Here is an 18,024-nt window from a genome sequence, read left to right on the forward strand (position 1 = left end):
CTTCTTTTTCTCCATCCTCTTGTTGTGGGGCAGACTGGCTCATACATGCACATGCATGCTCCCCTGGTGTGCCGTGGGAGATTATCTAAATTCACTTATTTGGGGTAAAAAATATTTTTTGCAAACCAGTAATTATAGACTGCAAATCATGTGTTGTTGTTGAGTGTCGGTGCTGTCTAGAGCTCGTCAGAGTAACCATGTAATACTCTTCCATATCAGTAGGTGGAAGCAGGTAGCTAATTGCTTTGTAGATGTCGGAAACAGCGGGAAGCAGTGTGCAGGTAAAAAGGTATCTAATTCTTAAACAAAAAATAAACAAAAGGTGAGTGCCCCTAAGAAAAGGCATTGAAGCTTAGGGAAGGCTATGCAAAACGAAACTAAAACTGAACTGGCTACAAAGTAAACAAAAACAGAATGCTGGACGACAGCAAAGACTTACTGTGGAGCAAAGACAGCATCCACAATGTACATCCGAACATGACATGACAATCAACAATGTCCCCACAAAGAAGGATAAAAACAACTTAAATAGTCTTGATTGCTAAAACAAAGTAGATGCGGGAAATATCGCTCAAGGGAAGACAAAACTGCAACAGGAAAATATCAAAAAAAGAGAAAAAGCCACCTAAATGGGAGCGCAAGACAAGAACTAAAACACTACACACAGGAAAACAGCAAAAAACTCAAAATAAGTCACGTCGTGATGTGACAGGTCATGACAGTACACCTACTTTGAGACAAGAGCTATATCGATGCATGGTTGGTTATGGTTTAAAGTCATATCCAACAATTGCGACAACGACTTTTTACTGTCAGCTGAGTTTAGTTTTTTAATGATTTCTGTTGGTGGTGTGCCTCCGGATTTTTTCAACGCAAAAAATGTGCCTTGGCTCAAAAAAGGTTGAAAAACACTGCTCTAATATGACTGTTGGCCATATGCAGTGTGCCTCCCATACACTAGGGGGCGATTGTGGTCATTTCAGCTTGTTTAACTTTGTGGGAATGTAAATACAATACAGTAGAAGAAGAGAATGCTACATGTTAATAAGCTAGTGCGAGTAACTTTCAAGCTCCGGATCTAAAAGATAAGTACAACATTCCACTGCTGTTTGGTGTTGTTGGTAATATTTTAAGGTATTTAAATGACACTTAAGGTTAATCATCAGAGACATACAAGAAAATCGCTATTTACAGTCAACTGTTTTATGAGGCTTCTGTTTAACAGTTATCTGGTGATGCCAAGTAATTCAAGTGTCTTCTTTGGGAACATTCTGACACTTATTAAACAAGTAGGTTTCTATTTTACCATATACTTTAAAAATACTGACCTATTTCAGCTTCTACTTTTTGGTTGTTTAGCATAAACAGTCCCTCACCATCAGTTTGTTATTTGCCAGTTAGAATGCCAGGCTGCGTTTGATTGGTGGGATGTAGTGTAGCGTCACTGGTACTTAAATTGGATTGGTCTAACAGAGTCATGTGAATGTGAGGCTCTGTTTGATTGGTGAAATGGAATCAAATGTCACTAATGCTTACATTGGACTGGTAAATCAGAGTCATGTGACGGACAAATTAGGAGATTAAATTAATAGATTACTAATAATTTTGGCCCTGCGATGAGGTGGCGACTTGTCCAGGGTGTACCCTGCCTTCCGCCCGATTGTAGCTGAGATAGGCTCCAGCGCCCCCCGCGACCCCAAAGGGAATAAGCGGTAGAAAATGGATGGATGGATGGATTAAAAATAATTGTGATATAAATAAACGTAACGATCGGTATGAAACGCAATGTACCAGAAAAAAAGTTGCGTTTCTTCGTCACAAAAATAATCAACTAAAAGTAAAAAGTATATTGCATTAAAACTACTCTGACAAGTATAATTTATCCAAAAAGCTACTTGAGTAAATCTAACAGAGTACATTTAGCTCGTTACTACCCACTAGTGTTGTCCCGATATCAATATTTTGGTACCGGTACCAAAATGTATTTCGGTACTTTTCGATACTTTTCTAAATAAAGGGGACTACAAAAAATGGCATTATTAGCTTTATTAAAAAAAAAATCTTGGAACATAGTGAACATACAAGGCTCCTAATTTAGCTGCTGATCCACTTGTTCATTTACTGTTGATATCTGCTTACTTTACTTGTCCTGCTTACATTACTTTTTCTACTGCTTGTCCCTTTTGGGGACAAGCAGTAGAAAAATGCGGGTATCAATACAATACCAAGATTCTCTCTGGCACTCATCGAGGGTGGACGCTCCCCTTCCCTCTCCCTTATCTCTCCTGCTTAACTTAACTTTCTTGTTGCCTCTTTTTGCACTGCTCTCCAAATCTAAACATTGGAACTATTTAACTGGCCTCAACGAAATTGACAAGATCTTGGGTTTGGGGGAACCTGCTTGTCGTGACGGAGCGGTTGTTGCTGGACACGCGACGAACTCTTGGGAGAAGAAGGAGTGCCGCGTGCCTGACGACCCTTTTCTGTCGAGGACGTGAAGATAATCTACCTATTCAAAATTATGACAACAGGACATCTGCTGATTGGAGTAAGCGTTGCTCTGGTTTGTCGACAAATTGGAAGTTGCTAGCAGTCTTCAAAGTATCCCAAAGCTGCCACGAATGATTGGAGGATGCGGGAAGAACTGTGGACACTCTTGTGATTTGGATAACATCGGACTGTCTGCCTCGCAGGATTTTTGAGGACCAGTCATAGACAATTTAGAGTGAAAAGCAAATTTTATTTTCACTCGCATACAAAACATTCTAACTTGGATTGTTTCCTTGGCTTCGAGACTCTCCCGAAGGACAGTGCAGCGAAGAAACAACAAACTCCCTTCTTGTCTCTCATGGACACACACCTGTTGTTGTTGACTTTGGACTTATCGGCTGTCCAAGATCAAGGCCGCGGAACAAAGACACACTGTAGGCTTACACACAAACATCCATCCACAAAAATATACGCCACACATACACCCCCCGACCCCCAACCCAACGCCCTCGACGCAAATCCCATAGGGTTGATGGAAGGATGGTCAGCGCCGAGAGCTGCGGCCTACCACCATTACCTCGCACTCCCTTCCCTCTGTTGCTAGATATCTCGAGATGTACGATGTAATATGTATATGTGCTTTGCTATGGAGGTTTTTTCCCACTCCAGACTGGGCCCCCTTAGGAGCCCAGTCTAGATTGTATTTTTTTACTCATCCTTCCCCAGCATTTTACCTTTTTCCCCATCTTTTACGGGGTGCCTTGTGGCGACCCATCAGCGTTCCTGTTCTGTAACCCTGTACACTGTTTGTTTGTCTAATCTTGAACGGGTTTGTGCTAAAACAAAGTTTCGTTGTACTTGTGGAATGACAATGACCTATCTAGTTACAGGATCATACATTGGTCATATTCAAAGTCCTCATGTGTCCAGGTACATATTTCCTGAGTTTATACCAACGAAAAAAGATGTTGGGATGCTAAAAAATATCGATGTAATCATAGTAGTAACGACTATATACGCTCCTGTAGTTGGTATTATTACAGTGAATGTAAGGTAGATCCACCAATGGCGTTTGTTTAAATTGTCACGCCGGTGAGCTACGGTGTGTAGTGAAGCATATTTAGCTATTCCTCGTCCTGCAGGGATGATACTTATAAGAAACGTACTTTATTTGTCGCCGTGGAGGCGAGGATTAGTGATTTAGAAGTAGCTAAAACACTGCCGACTGCGGCTGGACTTTAGCCACTAGCTGGCTAGCCATGTCTTAAATTGGCCTTTCCTTTTAACAACACTCTGTAAACATTTGGGAACTGAGCAGACCAATTTTTTAAGCTTTTCAGGTGGAATTTTTTCCCATTCTTGCATGATGTACAGCTTAAGTTGTTCAACAGTCCGGGGTCTCTGTTGTGGTATTTGACACTTCATAATGCGCCACACATTTTCAATGGGAGACAGGTCGGGACTACAGGCAGGCCAGTCGAGTACCCGCACTCTTTTACTATGAAGCCACGCTGTTGTAACACGTGCTCAGTGGCCTAGTGGTTAGAGTGTCCACTCTGAGATCGGTAGGTTGTGAGTTCAAACCCCGGCCGAGTCATACCAAAGACTATAAAAATGGGACCCATTACCTCCCTGCTTGGCACTCAGCATCAAGGGTTGGAATTGGGGGTTAAATCACCAAAAATGATTCCCGGGCGCGGCACCGCTGCTGCCCACTGCTGCCCACTGCTGCCCACTGCTGCCCACTGCTGCCCACTGCTGCCCACTGCTCCCTTCACCTCCCAGGGGGTGACCAAGGGGATGGATCAAATGCAGATGACACACCTAGTGTGTGTGTGACAATCATTGGTACTTTAACTTTAACTTAAGAATGTGGCCTGGCATTATCTTGCTGAAATAAGCAGGGGCGTCCATTAAAAATACCTTGCTTCGATGGCAACATATGTTGCTCCAAAAGCTGTACGTACCTTTCAGCATTAGTGGTGCCTTCACATGCCTTGGGTACTAATACACCCCCATACCATCACTGATGCTGGATTTGAACTTTACCCCTATAACAGTCCGGATGGTTCTTTTCCTCTTTGGTCCGGAGGACACGACGTCCACAGTTTCCAAAAACAATTTGAAATGTGGACTCATCAGACCACAGAACACTTTTCCACTTTGCATCAGTCCATCTTAGATGAGCTCGGGCCCAGCGAAGCCGGCAGTGTTTCTGGGTGTTGTTGATCAATGGCTTTGGCTTTGTATAGTAGGGTTATAACTTGCACTTACAGATGTAGTGACCAACTGTAGTTACTGACAGTGGTTTTCTGAATTGTTCCTGAGCCCATGTGGTGATATCCTTTACACACTGATGTCGCTGTTTGATGCAGTACCGCTTGAGGGATCAAAGGTAACAGGCATTCATTTTTATATGCAGTGATTTCTCCAGCTTCTCTGAACCTCTTGATGATATTACGGACCATAGATAGTGAAATTCCTTAATTCCTTGCAATAGCTTGTTGAAAAATGTTGTCTATAAACTATTCAACAATTTGCTCACGCATTTGTTCACAAAGTAGTGACCCTCGCCCCATCCTTGTTTGTGAATGACTGAGCATTTCATGGAAGCTGCTTTTATACCCAATCATGGCACCCGCCTGTTCCCAATCAGCCAGTTCACCTGTGGTATGTTCCAAATAAGTGTTTGATGAGCATTCCTCAACTTTTCTCAGTCTATTTTGCCACTTATGCCAGCTTTTCTGAAACATGTTGCAGGCATCAAATTCCAAATGAGCTAATATTTGCAAAAATAACAAAGTTTTCCAGTTCGAACGTTAAAGGCCTACTGAAACCCACTTCTACCGACCACGCAGTCTGATAGTGTATATATCAATGATGAAATCTTAACATTGCAACACATGCCAATACGGCCGGGTTAGTTTACTAAAGTGCAATTTTAAATTTCCCGCGAAATATCTGCTGAAAACGTCTTGGTATGATGACGCTGCGGATTTGACGTCACGAGTTAGACAGGACATTTTAGTCCAGCACCGCGGCCAGCTTAAAGTCGTCAGTTTTCATCGCAAAATTCCACATGATTCTGGACATCTGTGTTGGTGAATCTGTTGCAATTTGTTCATTGCATTATGGAGAAAGAAGCTGAGCAAGCAAAGAAGAAAGTTGTCGGTGCGAAGCGGAGTATTTTGCGAGGGAAGTCAGCAACACAACACAGCCGGTGTTTCATTGTTTACATTCCCGAAAGATGCAGTCAAGATCGAAGAACTCGGACAACAGAGACTCTTACCAGGAGGACTTTGACTTCGATACACAGACGCCTGTAGAGAACTGGGACAACACAGATTCTTACCAGGATTACTTTGATTTGGATACACAGACGCAGACGTGGTACCGTGAGTACGCAGCTGCGCTTCCAAACATTTGATCGCTTGCCCGTACGTGCGTGTCACGTACGTAACTTTGGGTAAATATATAAGCTTTATGAACCTTGGGTTAGGTGAACGGTCCTTTGGGCTGAGTGAGTGTGTGTGTTGTGCAGGTGTTTGAATTGTATTGGCGGGTTATATAGACGGGAGCTGGAGCTAGGAGCTAGCATAACAAACACCTAGGTGTTTGTTATGCGGGATTAATTTGTGGCATGTTAAATATAAGCCTGGTTGTGTTGTGGCTAATAGAGTATATATATGTCTTGTGTTTATTTACTGTTGTAGTCATTCCCAGCTGAATATCAGGTCCCACTCGCCTCTCACAGCATCTTCCCTATCTGAATCGCTTCCACTCCCCACCAGTCCTTCACTTGCACTTTCCTCATCCACAAATCTTTCATCCTCGCTCAAATTAATGGGGAAATCGTCGCTTTCTCGGTCCGAATCGCTCTCACTTCTGGACGCCATCACTGTAAACAATAGGGAACTTTGCGGAAATGTTCAACTGACTACGTCACGCTACTTCCGGTAGGGGCAAGGCTTTTTTTGTCAGATACCAAAAGTTGCGATCTTTATCGTCGTTGTTCTCTACTAAATCCTTTCAGCAAAAATATGGCAATATCGCGAAATGATAAAGTATGACACATAGAATAGATCTGCTATCCCCGTTTAAATAAAAAAAATTAATTTCAGTAGGCCTTTAAGTATCTTGTCTTTGCAGTCTATTCAACTGAATATACAGTAGGTTGAAAAAGGATTTGCAAATCATTGTATTCTGTTTTTATTTACCATTTACACAACGTGCCAATTTCACTGGTTTTGGGTTTTGTAATACAGTTGTTTTCATGAGTTTATAAAAACTCACTGACTTATTTGCAATAGGCACCCGGTTTTGTATGCAATTAATCAGAATGTGCTGCTTCTTTTCTAATTGGCTAAAGAGAGCCTCCAAAATATCCCCCGCCGTTCAGCATGTCTGAATTTACCACACGCACACACTTAAATAGTGGGCCAGACATGCTGATATTCACCATCAACTTCTCACCCACTGAGCGAGAATGAAGATGTCAGTGCTTTATAAATATGTTTTCTGCAGTTGAAATAGCTGACTAGCTGCGATGTTACATCCCCACTCAGCTGTTTCCACTCAGATTCTGTTTTGTGTGGCCTGTTGCTTGCGTCCAGCTAGGATGAAGCTCTCTTTTGTTTGGTTATTGCTTTGGAAACTGTTCCAGGAGGTTGGGAAATGGCATTCGACACACACACACACACACACACACACACACACACACACACACACACACACACACACACACACACACACACACACACACACACACACACACACACACACACACACACACACACACACACACACACACACACACACACACACACACACACACACAGGATAAACAAACTGAGACATGATGATCTCACATGGTGACTCCACCAGAGGACAAGACTGAATGAGCGTGAGTGTTATGGAAGTCACATGACTGCAACATGGAGATGTTTTTGTAGACCAGTGCAGATATTTGTACATGTGGCGTCCATCCAACATTTTTAACATCCAGACCCAAATTATTTCCCTCCCCATGCAGGACACACATTTACTAAAAAAAAAAAAGAAGAAAAAAAAACATGTACAACAGAGGTGTTTAAAGTCTGCAGCTTGTTTCAATCCCACTTAAACTGCCTAAAATGATAAAAGGTTACAAGAAAAAAGATGAAAAATATCACACTAATTGTAATAAGCAAATTCTCCAGGATTTCACAATGTTGTGATCATGCTTCATGCAAATTCAGCCAATTCCTGCAATTAATTATGCACTTTACCTCACATTTTGGCCAATTATTGATTGGCATTTTGCCAAACCCCTGACTGTCTGACTCGGGCGTCGGCCGCCCGAATGGCTCCCTGGGGCTTTTGCAAAAATGTATGAAAATGGAAAAGGTTGTTCTAAAATGGTTTCTGTAGGAAGGCAAACATGAAATTGTTAGAAACCCCACTGTTTATTTTAAACATGCTTCCCCCCACCACATCCCACCTCCCCGGATTGTAAATAATCAAATGTAAATAATCAAATGTATATACTTGTTCTTATGCTTTCTGAGCTCACTATGTTCACTGCTCGCTGTACATATCCTACAAAGTCAGACCTACACTGTTTCTATGTCCATTTCTCAGATGATATAATTGTTGATGACTGAAGTGCTGATATCAACCAAACCTAGCCCCCCCACCCCTAACCCCTCCACATCCCACCTCCCGGATTGTAAATAATGTAAATAATTCAAAGTATATACTCTTATGATTAATTTGTGTGATGACTATATTATGCTGATAGTATATATTTGTACCATGAATTGATTAACGTGAACTTAAACAAGTTGAAAAACTTATTCGGGTGTTACCATTTAGTGGTCAATTGTACGGAATATGTACTGTACTGTGCAATCTACTAATAAAAGTCTCAATCAATCAATCAATCAATCAATCACTGATGAGAGTATTTGGCAAGCGCCGTTTTGTCCTACTAATTTCGGCTGTGCTTGAACTCACCGTAGTTTGTTTACATGTACAACTTTCTCCGACGCTGCCACAGAAAGACGTGTTTATTGCCACTTCTTCTTTGTCTCATTTTGTCCACCAAACTTTTTATGCTGTGCATGAATGCACAAAGGTGAGCTTTGTTGATGTTATTGACTTGTGTAGAGTGCTAATCAGACATATTTGGTCAGTGCATGACTGCAAGCTAATCAATGCTAACATGCTAACTAGGCTAGCTGTATGTACAGTACATATTGCCTCATTATGCCTCGTTTGTAGGTATATTTAAGCTCATTTAACTTCCTTTACTTATGTCCTCTGTGTATTTCATTTATATTTGCATGTCGCATGACACATTATCTGTATGTAATATTGGCTTCATTTCTGATAGTTGTTTGTGTGCCATGTTGTTCCAGACCACAGCAAACGTTACCCAGCTTGCAAAGATTGTAATACATTAATTAGAAGAAGACGGTTACTTTAAAAGGAGCCATATTTAAGAATTTCATGTCAAGTCATCTTTGAAAGGCCCTGGTATGTCAAAAGGCATTAATAAATAATGTTCAATTCGAATACTTCTATAAATGATAACAGTAGTTCAGCAGGGATATGCTCATTTAAAAATTAGATTTACAGCCCCGAAATCTTGCTATTGTTTTAATTTGGATGTCCCACCCTCCACCGTTTGACCAATTTGAAAGTCTGTAAGTGTGTCACATCCAGGTTGCCAGTTACACACCGCCCTCTTCGCCTGGCTGCTGCCACAGGTAAAGTTACTAAACATGTCAGACCTTAGTAAATCTAAAAGGCCTCGTTACGATTCTCAACTTATTCATGACAAAGCCAGGAACAAAATGAGGATTTGTATCGGGGATGCCTTTGAAAGATGGAGACGATTGAAGGCGCAGAAGATTTTTTCATCTGACGCCAAACTTGCTAATTTCCTCCTTGATAGGTAAGTAAGGCATTTACGTTTTCTTATTACTTGTAATTAATGGAAATGGACATTTCGTATGTAAACTATATTGTCCAATACAGTCTATGATCTTGTCTAACAAAGCTAGTATGTCCGTGCAACGAATGATTAGCATGCTAGCCCGGTCAATGGGAGCATACGTATAGCCCAGTTCGATGACACATCAACATACAGGCTAACAGGGGAAATATATGCCCGTTAGCCTGTATGTTGATGTGTCATTCGAATGACAGGGCAAAATATATTTTTCGACAAATAAAACCTATGTGAATATGGGTAGTGTCAGTGCCTATTTCGTTCTCAATATGCTGATAAGCTGAGGAAATGGGTTCCAACATTAGCACGGCTGTCATGGCAATGTGAAACGTATGGAGACAGCCAAATCACATGATAAAATAATTCCTCATTTGTGTCTGTATATTGTGGATCTGAGTGTGTTTTATTGGAGCGCTCCGGTGGAAAAGAAGAGGCGTGCTTTCCCCCACCCACAGAAAGCACGCCTCCAGAGCCGTACTTCGGGTCTAACAACCTTCACTTTACCCGGAAGAGGGTCTTTACAGCTGAGGGTGAATGACGAGCCCGGCGGTTTGTTGCAACTTTGTGACTTTATTGGACGCAGCCATCCAGCAAGCTAGAGCACCTACACGCACTCACTGTTAGGGATGTGCGTATCGATCCTGTGGTATCGATATATCGATACTCACACGCTACTCATTTGGCATCACTTTTCTGAAAAAAGTATCGATATAAACCAAAAAACGGCGTGTGGGGGGTGCAAGCATCACTTTCAGATGTTTTTGATGACTTACTTAACTTACTATGTGCTGGGACACCCCTGTACCTGGCAGAGTATAGAGCTGGCCCAGTCACGTGACAGGAGACAGCGAATGAGCGTCGTCAACGTGCAACACACACACAGCCAGCCGACAGCGATGCAGCCAGGCATATCCAGTGTTGTCCAATTGTTGACTTAAAACAGGCATTGTTTTTTTTTTTTTTTTAGAAATGTTTACTGAATATTTTTGTTTAAATGATTATCCTAAATTCAAATAATTTCCACACAGGGGAATTTACTGTTAGTTGAAAATTGCTTGAGTATTTAAAAGAAGATAAGAAAGAGATACAATTTGGAGATTCTTCATCTTTGCATTACAGTTTTATTTTTTTCCAAGAAAATCTTGAATATATGATTGAATGTGATTTTGGTTTTAATCTGTAACATGATTTCTTACATTTCGAAAACATTAGCCTATTTCATATTTCATTAATTGCTAATTATATCACAAACTTTAAAAAATAACTGCAGCTTCTTGCAATTCGGATTTGACTGTTAATTGGAAAGCCCTAATATTTAATGATTATTATATATAATATATAGTTATTATTATATATAATATTTAATTTATTTTTCATATTTATGTTATTTATTTTAATTTTACTTTTATTATATATTGACCATAATAAATGTGGTATGAATGGTCTGTATTTGTCTTGTGATTTGTCTTAAATAATAACAATAGTAATAATATTTTTGACTGACAAAAAATTGCCAATAAGAAATTATTGGTATCGGTATCGGTGAAAATGCAAGAAAAAGTATCGGTATCGTATCGAATCCTAAAAGTGTGGTATCGCCCATCCCTACTCACTGTCGCCGCTCCCTCACCTCAGACATCATGGCGAAGCCAGAAGTCGAGTTTTTTAACATGGAGACATTCTCAATACTTTTCTTTTGTCGAGCACAAAGAAAATAACATTTTAGTTTAATGTAAGTTGTGTCTTGGATCAAAGATCCTATCTACTTAGAGTTAAAGTTAAAGTGCCATTATGTTGCAGCTATTTAAAATAGTTTTGTCAATTTTTTTCTGGCCTGAAATAAATTGGCCCCTTGAAACATATCTTTGTCTTTGTGTGTTGTATGTAGACCACATTGCTTTCTGAGTTCAGTGATGCAAATGCATGTCAAGTTGATCAACAGATTGTATTATTCTCCAGTGCAATAACAGTACTGAAATGAAGGCTAAAAGGGCATTAATGGGAGCCTTAAAAAAAAGGGGGAAAAAATAAGTAACTAAATAGTTACTTTTCACAGTAACGCATTACTTTTTGGTGTAAGTAACTGAGTTAGTAACTGAGTTACTTTTGAAATAAAGTAACTAGTAATTGTAACTAGTTACTGGTTTTCAGTAACTAACCCAACACTGGTGTTCTCTGACCGGAACCCCAACGTGGTCAATATCCGAAAAAAACAGTCGCAGAGTTTAATACTCAACACATACATTCATAATATATTATATTATGTATGCATATGCATGTATATTGCTGCATGTTAATGAGTATATAAGTGGATTGTAATTTTTCCTCTTTTCTCTATTTGTTTAGACCACACACACACCCACACTCACACAAAAAAACACTTGCCCGCAAGTGCCACCCAGCTTCCAGCAATAAAGATGATTAAAGGATTCTTTGGACGGAATCTGTGCATCGTGTTCCAACTCTAAAGGAACCACTATTTGTTCCTTGTGATAACCATATGATTGCCATCTGTTGCGATATTGTACAAATGCATGATGTACTTCTTCCTGAAAATAGCATCATTTCTGTGAATATTGTGTTGGTTATATCAAGCTTGATTCGGCTGCGTATCTGGCAACCTCGGTAAGGGTGAGGGGAAGGCGACTACAGAATTTTGACCGGGATTGCAGTACCATTTCTGGCCAGATTCTTACATATGACTCCTTTAACTTGGACACAGACATCCATACCTTTGGCCATTGTAAGCCAGTCATTTCCAGGAGTTATCGCACCATCTGAGAAGCCTCAGTTTTACTAATGTTTTCCAATGTTGTAAAATGTGTAGAATAAATATTCAATTTCAACATTACGGTCAATGAAGATTTGTGTCAAACTGCGACACACAGTCATTTTGATAGTAGGCTAATATAGCTAATATAGACATTTACATCATTTGTTGCTTTCATTATAACACTTATATAATGCTTTTATTTTTTTGTGGCTCTGACAGATTTTTTTTTGTATTGTTGGTCCAATATGTCTCTGGTCTAACTAATTACTGTCCCTGCAATTGCCTGAATTACCTGCCCAATGTTGTTTACATTGACAAAGATAGGATTGTCCAATGTTCCCAGCAAAAGTGGGGGTAAACTACATGCAACATGTTAGAATATAGAGTCAACCACTGACAAGCACAAAACATTGGCATAACACATTCTGAAGCAGATCCATCCATCCATTTTCTACCGTTTGTGCCTTTTGGGGTTGCGGGGGGTGCTGGAGCCTATCTAATAGATAAATACATAAATAAATAAAGTAAAAGCATGGCAGTAAAATAACACGGTTGCACTTGCACCACAGTCAGATATGTAAAAATGCCATCAGATGGAACATGTATCAGGACCCAGACGTGAGGCCTATTTATAGATAATGTGTGGTCCTGTAAAGGACACATAAATAATAAGGCGGACAACGGGAACGGTTTTCTTTCGATGTTACAAATGTTGAAGCACTGAAAGAAAAGAAAAAAAAAACATATAATGTCTTGCTTACTTGTAACACTTGTTTGAGTGTGATGCATATTGCATGTGTTGTAGTTTTCCTATAATGATTTTTTTTTTTTTTCAAAAAGGCCATAAAACATAACCTTCTTATTGTGAGGCACACACACTAACCCCTGTACCACCGTGCTGCCCTATAATTGACCTATTAAAGACATCAAGAATCCGGACACATTTTAAAGTTCAAAACACTTCGACGACAATGACAACGATAAATGGAGTCTGACGTAAAATTAAGATTAAGATTAAAGTACCAATGAGCCGAGTCATACCAAAGACTATAAAAATGGGACCCGTTTCCTCCCTGCTTGGCACTCAGCATCAAGGGTTGGAGTTGGGGGTTAAATCACCAAAATACACATCTACATTCAAAATCAACACTACTACGTTCCAAGTGACCATTGAACAAGAAGACCTGGATTTAGGAGTATATTCCTATGCACGTATGGACATTCATGAAGCAACACAAAAGATTGCTGAACAGGAAAATATGAAATTGAAATCCTTCTGCAACATACAGTAGATCATAAAAGTCTGGAATTGGAGATTTTTTTAATCTACATCAGGACTAATTATTTTTATTATACAGATGAACAATATAATAGCAACATTAAATCCAACAACAAACTGTCAATTATTCATTTATATGTGATGAATAACCTAAAATACAAAGTGGTGAAAAACATGTTGTTTGCTATTTATAATCATTTAGAATGTATCACCATTGATACCAGCAAAAACGTATTGAACAGCTGTATATATCGAACACATCGAGGACTGGATTAAAGCAACTTTTACTGAATTTAGTCAAGAATTTTCTTATGTGGAGACTTAAACATTGACCTTTTGAACCCTAAAAGGCAAAATATCATTAATGACATCATAGATACAATCTATAGCATGAGTATATATCCTAAAATTACGAGGCCAAGCAGAATCACAGGATATTGTGCCATACTTACTGATAATATATTTACTAATAATGTTGATATTTATACTGCAAATGGTCTGCTAATAACCAACATCAGTGATTATCTACCTGTTTTCACAATATGTGTTGGGATCTGAGCCAAGGATTTCCTTGTGGTTTGTGCTGCCCTTTGAAACACTTGTGATTAAGGGCTATATAAAAACATTTGATTGATGGAAACTACAGAAAGAGGTACATGGATGACAAGGGACACTTTGAAGACTAAGCACAGATTGCGTTCAAGAATGAGCTGAGAGAAAAAACTTGGGACAATGCGTACATCCATCCATCCATTTTCTACCGCTTGTCCATTTCAGGGTTGCGGGAGGTGCTGGAGCCTATCTCAGCTGCATTCGGGCGGAAGGCGCGGTACATCCTGGACAAGTCGCCACCTCATCGCAGGGCCAACACAGATAGACAGACAACATTCACACACTAGGGCCAATTTAGTGTTGCCAATCAACCTTTACCGGACACTTTGAAAAGTATACCTGCACTTGTCACTTTTAAAAAACAAACAAAATTATGGCTAGTTGAGCAACAATTATGTTCCCATTTTTAGTTTTTACTAATTTTTACTTATTGTTTTTTATCTAGTCTGCACTTTGTCTGTGTTATTATTATTATTGGCTTTTATCTAGTTTGCACTTTGTCTGTATTATTACTATTATCATTATTATCGACTCATTCTATTTTTTATTTTCCTATTTTAATGATGTTGGATCTGCGTTGTTGTTGTTGTTGTTGGGGACAAGTGTTGTAAATTAGCTTTGGCTACAAACACTATGATGCATACATTGGATAACTGTTTCACATGTCTATGTTTTTGTATCTGTCCCTATTTCAAATAAACCTCTATAAAAAAACAAAAACTTAAGACCCTGAGCCTGGGGATCGAATCCAAGACCTTTGTATTGTCAGGCACATGCACTAACCCCTGTGCTGCCCTGGAAATGATGTAGATGATGCATAACGTTTTTTTTAATACTTTCATGATGTTTTATGACATACATTGTCCATGGAAACAACATAGTAAGAAACAAAAAAGAAGAATTAACTATGGATAACAAAGGGACTTAAAAATGGTTGTAACAAGAAGAATACATTTTATAGAATATTTATAACACAAAAACCTGCATGGGCAGAACATTGGTACAAAAAGTATAAAAACAATCTAACTAGCGTACTATGAACATGTAGTAAAATATATTAGTCAATTGTTAGACCGGAACAAAAACATGGTGGATCGAAAATAACATCATTAAAAATGGTGTTACGAATGATTATGGAAACAATATGAATGAAGTCGCTGAAAGCTTTAATAATTACTTTGTAAATGTTGGACCAAATCTGGCGGAAATTATTTAAAATCCCAGGTTAGATGAGGACTTGAATGATACCGTAGACAGAAATCCCAACTCAGTGTTCCTCACAAATGTCACAAAAGAGGAAATAATAAAATTTCTGATGAAATGTAAATCCAATACATCAACTGATTGTAACGGAATTGGTATGGACATGATAAAATGATTAATGTTGTACCGATTTATAAGACTGGTGACAAACACCAGTTTACAAACTACAGACGTGTTTCTCTAATTCCACAATTTTCTAAAGTTATTGTAAAATACATTTTACAACAGATTGGAAACATTCATTAATAAAAGTGGAACCCTTGCAGACAACCAATATGAATACAGAGCCAACATTTCAACATTAGATGGCATTAATTGAAAATAACGGAAAATATTACCAATGCAATAGATGTCAACAGTGTGCAGCTGCAGTATTTATGGATCTAACAAAAGCATTTGACACTATAACCACACTATCTTAATTAACAAATTAGAAAGGTATGGCATCAGAGGGTTGATCTTGAACTGGGTAAGAAGCAACTTAACCAACAGGAAGCAATACGTGAAGCTTGGCAAACATATGTCTACAACTGTTGCGGCGTACCCCAGGGATCAATACTGGGACCACAATTATTCAATCTTTATATAAACAACATTTGTAAAGTTACAAAGGACTTAAAGTTAGTATTGCTTCGCAGAGGACACATCCATGTTTTGTTCTGGAGAAAACACACAAAAGCTAATGCAAATAATAACAGAAGAAATAAACAAATGAAGAGATGGATTGACATCCTTTAATCTCAGTAAAACTAAAATAATGCTATTCTGTAACAGTAAAAGAGAAAGTCAAAGACAAATACAAATAGACAGAGTAGACGTTGAAAGAGTCAAATAAACCACATTTTGGGTGTAATAATAGAAGGTAAAATGAACTTGAAGTCTTATACATAAAATGTTCAACATAAAGTGGTGAGCGATGCGTCAATAATGAATAAAGCAAAATATGTTCTGGACCAAAAATCACTTCATATTCTTTACTGCTCGCTGGTGTTACCATATCTGAGTTGTGGTGTAGAAATATGGGGAAATAATTACAAAAGTATACTTATTCACTTAACATGTTAAAAAAGGGATCAGTTAGAATAATACATAATGTCAAAAACATTCAAACCCTTTAATAATTGAATCAAAAATATTGGAATTCAATGATTTTGTGTATTTGTAAACAGCTAAAATAATGTACAAAGCAAACTATAACTTGCTACCCAAGAATGTACAACAATTCAACAACAGGGAAAAATATAACCTTGGGGAAAATTGTAACCTAAACCCCCCAATTTGTCAATGTGTCAGGTAAGCCGCGACAAATTGGGCCATTTGAATTCTCTTCCTACTGTAAACACGAATTCTAGTTCTACCTTATTGTTCAAATTGTACATTTCTGCTTGAATATGAGCAAGAAATGGAACAATCTTTGAATGATGGCTTGAGATGTTCTTTCATTTTTGTTAGATGATCCAATATGGTCTCAAGAGTGATATCATTATCATGAAGGATACGGTCTTCATTGATAACATCATTCACCGCTGCCTCTTTTGATCGCAAAGTGTTTTTGTACACGCAGCAGCATGTGTGATTACGTCACACAACTTATACGGTGTTTACAAATGTCATGTGCACCCAGCTAAGCATGGGATACAGTGCACAGGCATACACGTGTAAGTGATTCATTGTTTAAATCTGTTTTCAGATGAGCTGATGGATTTTTGAACATACGAAACATGTTGGCAGGGATGATTAGTTTAAAAGACTATATTGGCTTTCTTTCTACTCCTTTTGTTAACATCTCATTCGTAATCACTTCGCTCTCCAAACAGTTATGTTTAATTGAGCAGTGTAGCTTGCAGTTTTTATGTTCTTCTTTGTCTAGAAGATGTATGCAATATTAAGTCCACCATTCTTGCAGTTTTGCACACCCAGTACTGTAAATGATCACTGTACTAACGTAACAGCAACATCTGGTCACGGCCAGGCGTATGAACACAAAAGTAATAGATTAGATTTAATGTAACTAGAGCTGCAGTGAATAGGTACCATATGTGCTGTGGAACACCCTCCAACACATGCATCACATGTAGTCATGGTGTTACACTTTTTATCACAGCCCCACAAATCTAAATCTTGCCCTTCCCCCTCTTTGTTCAACGCCATCACTTACCTGCCACAGTGGAGCCAATCAAGAGGATGAACAGTCCAACAATGGTGGCAGAGGGGTGGGCCATGGTGAAAAAATCCCTACAGTGCAGCTCTTCCTTCCTTTGCCTTTGCTGTGCAATCTTTCCCCAGACGTGGTTGCGCCCAGTTTTCCTAATGAAAACATTAAATGCAGAACAGGAAGCTCAGAATCTGGGAAGGGGTGGGAGGTTCATACTGGGGAGGGGACTCACATCTCAGACCAGTGACAGTACATGTGAAGAGCCTTTTAAAGACTACAACTTTGCTTTTATGACGTTTATTGATTTCTCTCAGTATTAAATGCTCCTCTAATGCTGACGACATTGGCACCTATTTCATAGTTCTGAACTTCTGAACTGAATTTTGGTACCGGTACCGGTACCAAAATTATTTCGATACTTTTCGGTACTTTTTGGTACTTTTCTGAACAAAGGGGAC

At 39.0% G+C, this 18,024-nt stretch overlaps 1 protein-coding gene across 1 annotated transcript in view; it reads right to left on the reverse strand.

Annotated features, from left to right (window-relative positions):
* LOC133657448 (placenta-specific protein 9-like) overlaps positions 1 to 17,727 on the reverse strand; it is a 32,225-nt gene extending 14,498 nt beyond the window's left edge. The window contains exon 1 of the mRNA XM_062058792.1: positions 17,570 to 17,727. Coding sequence (XP_061914776.1) covers positions 17,570 to 17,633 — 64 coding nt within the window. The 5' untranslated portion in view covers positions 17,634 to 17,727. The remainder of the gene's footprint in view (positions 1 to 17,569) is intronic.
* Positions 17,728 to 18,024: the final 297 nt, after the last annotated feature.

This window comes from Entelurus aequoreus, linkage group LG09 (genome assembly GCF_033978785.1).
Source record: "Entelurus aequoreus isolate RoL-2023_Sb linkage group LG09, RoL_Eaeq_v1.1, whole genome shotgun sequence".
Taxonomy (NCBI): Eukaryota; Metazoa; Chordata; class Actinopteri; order Syngnathiformes; family Syngnathidae; genus Entelurus; species Entelurus aequoreus.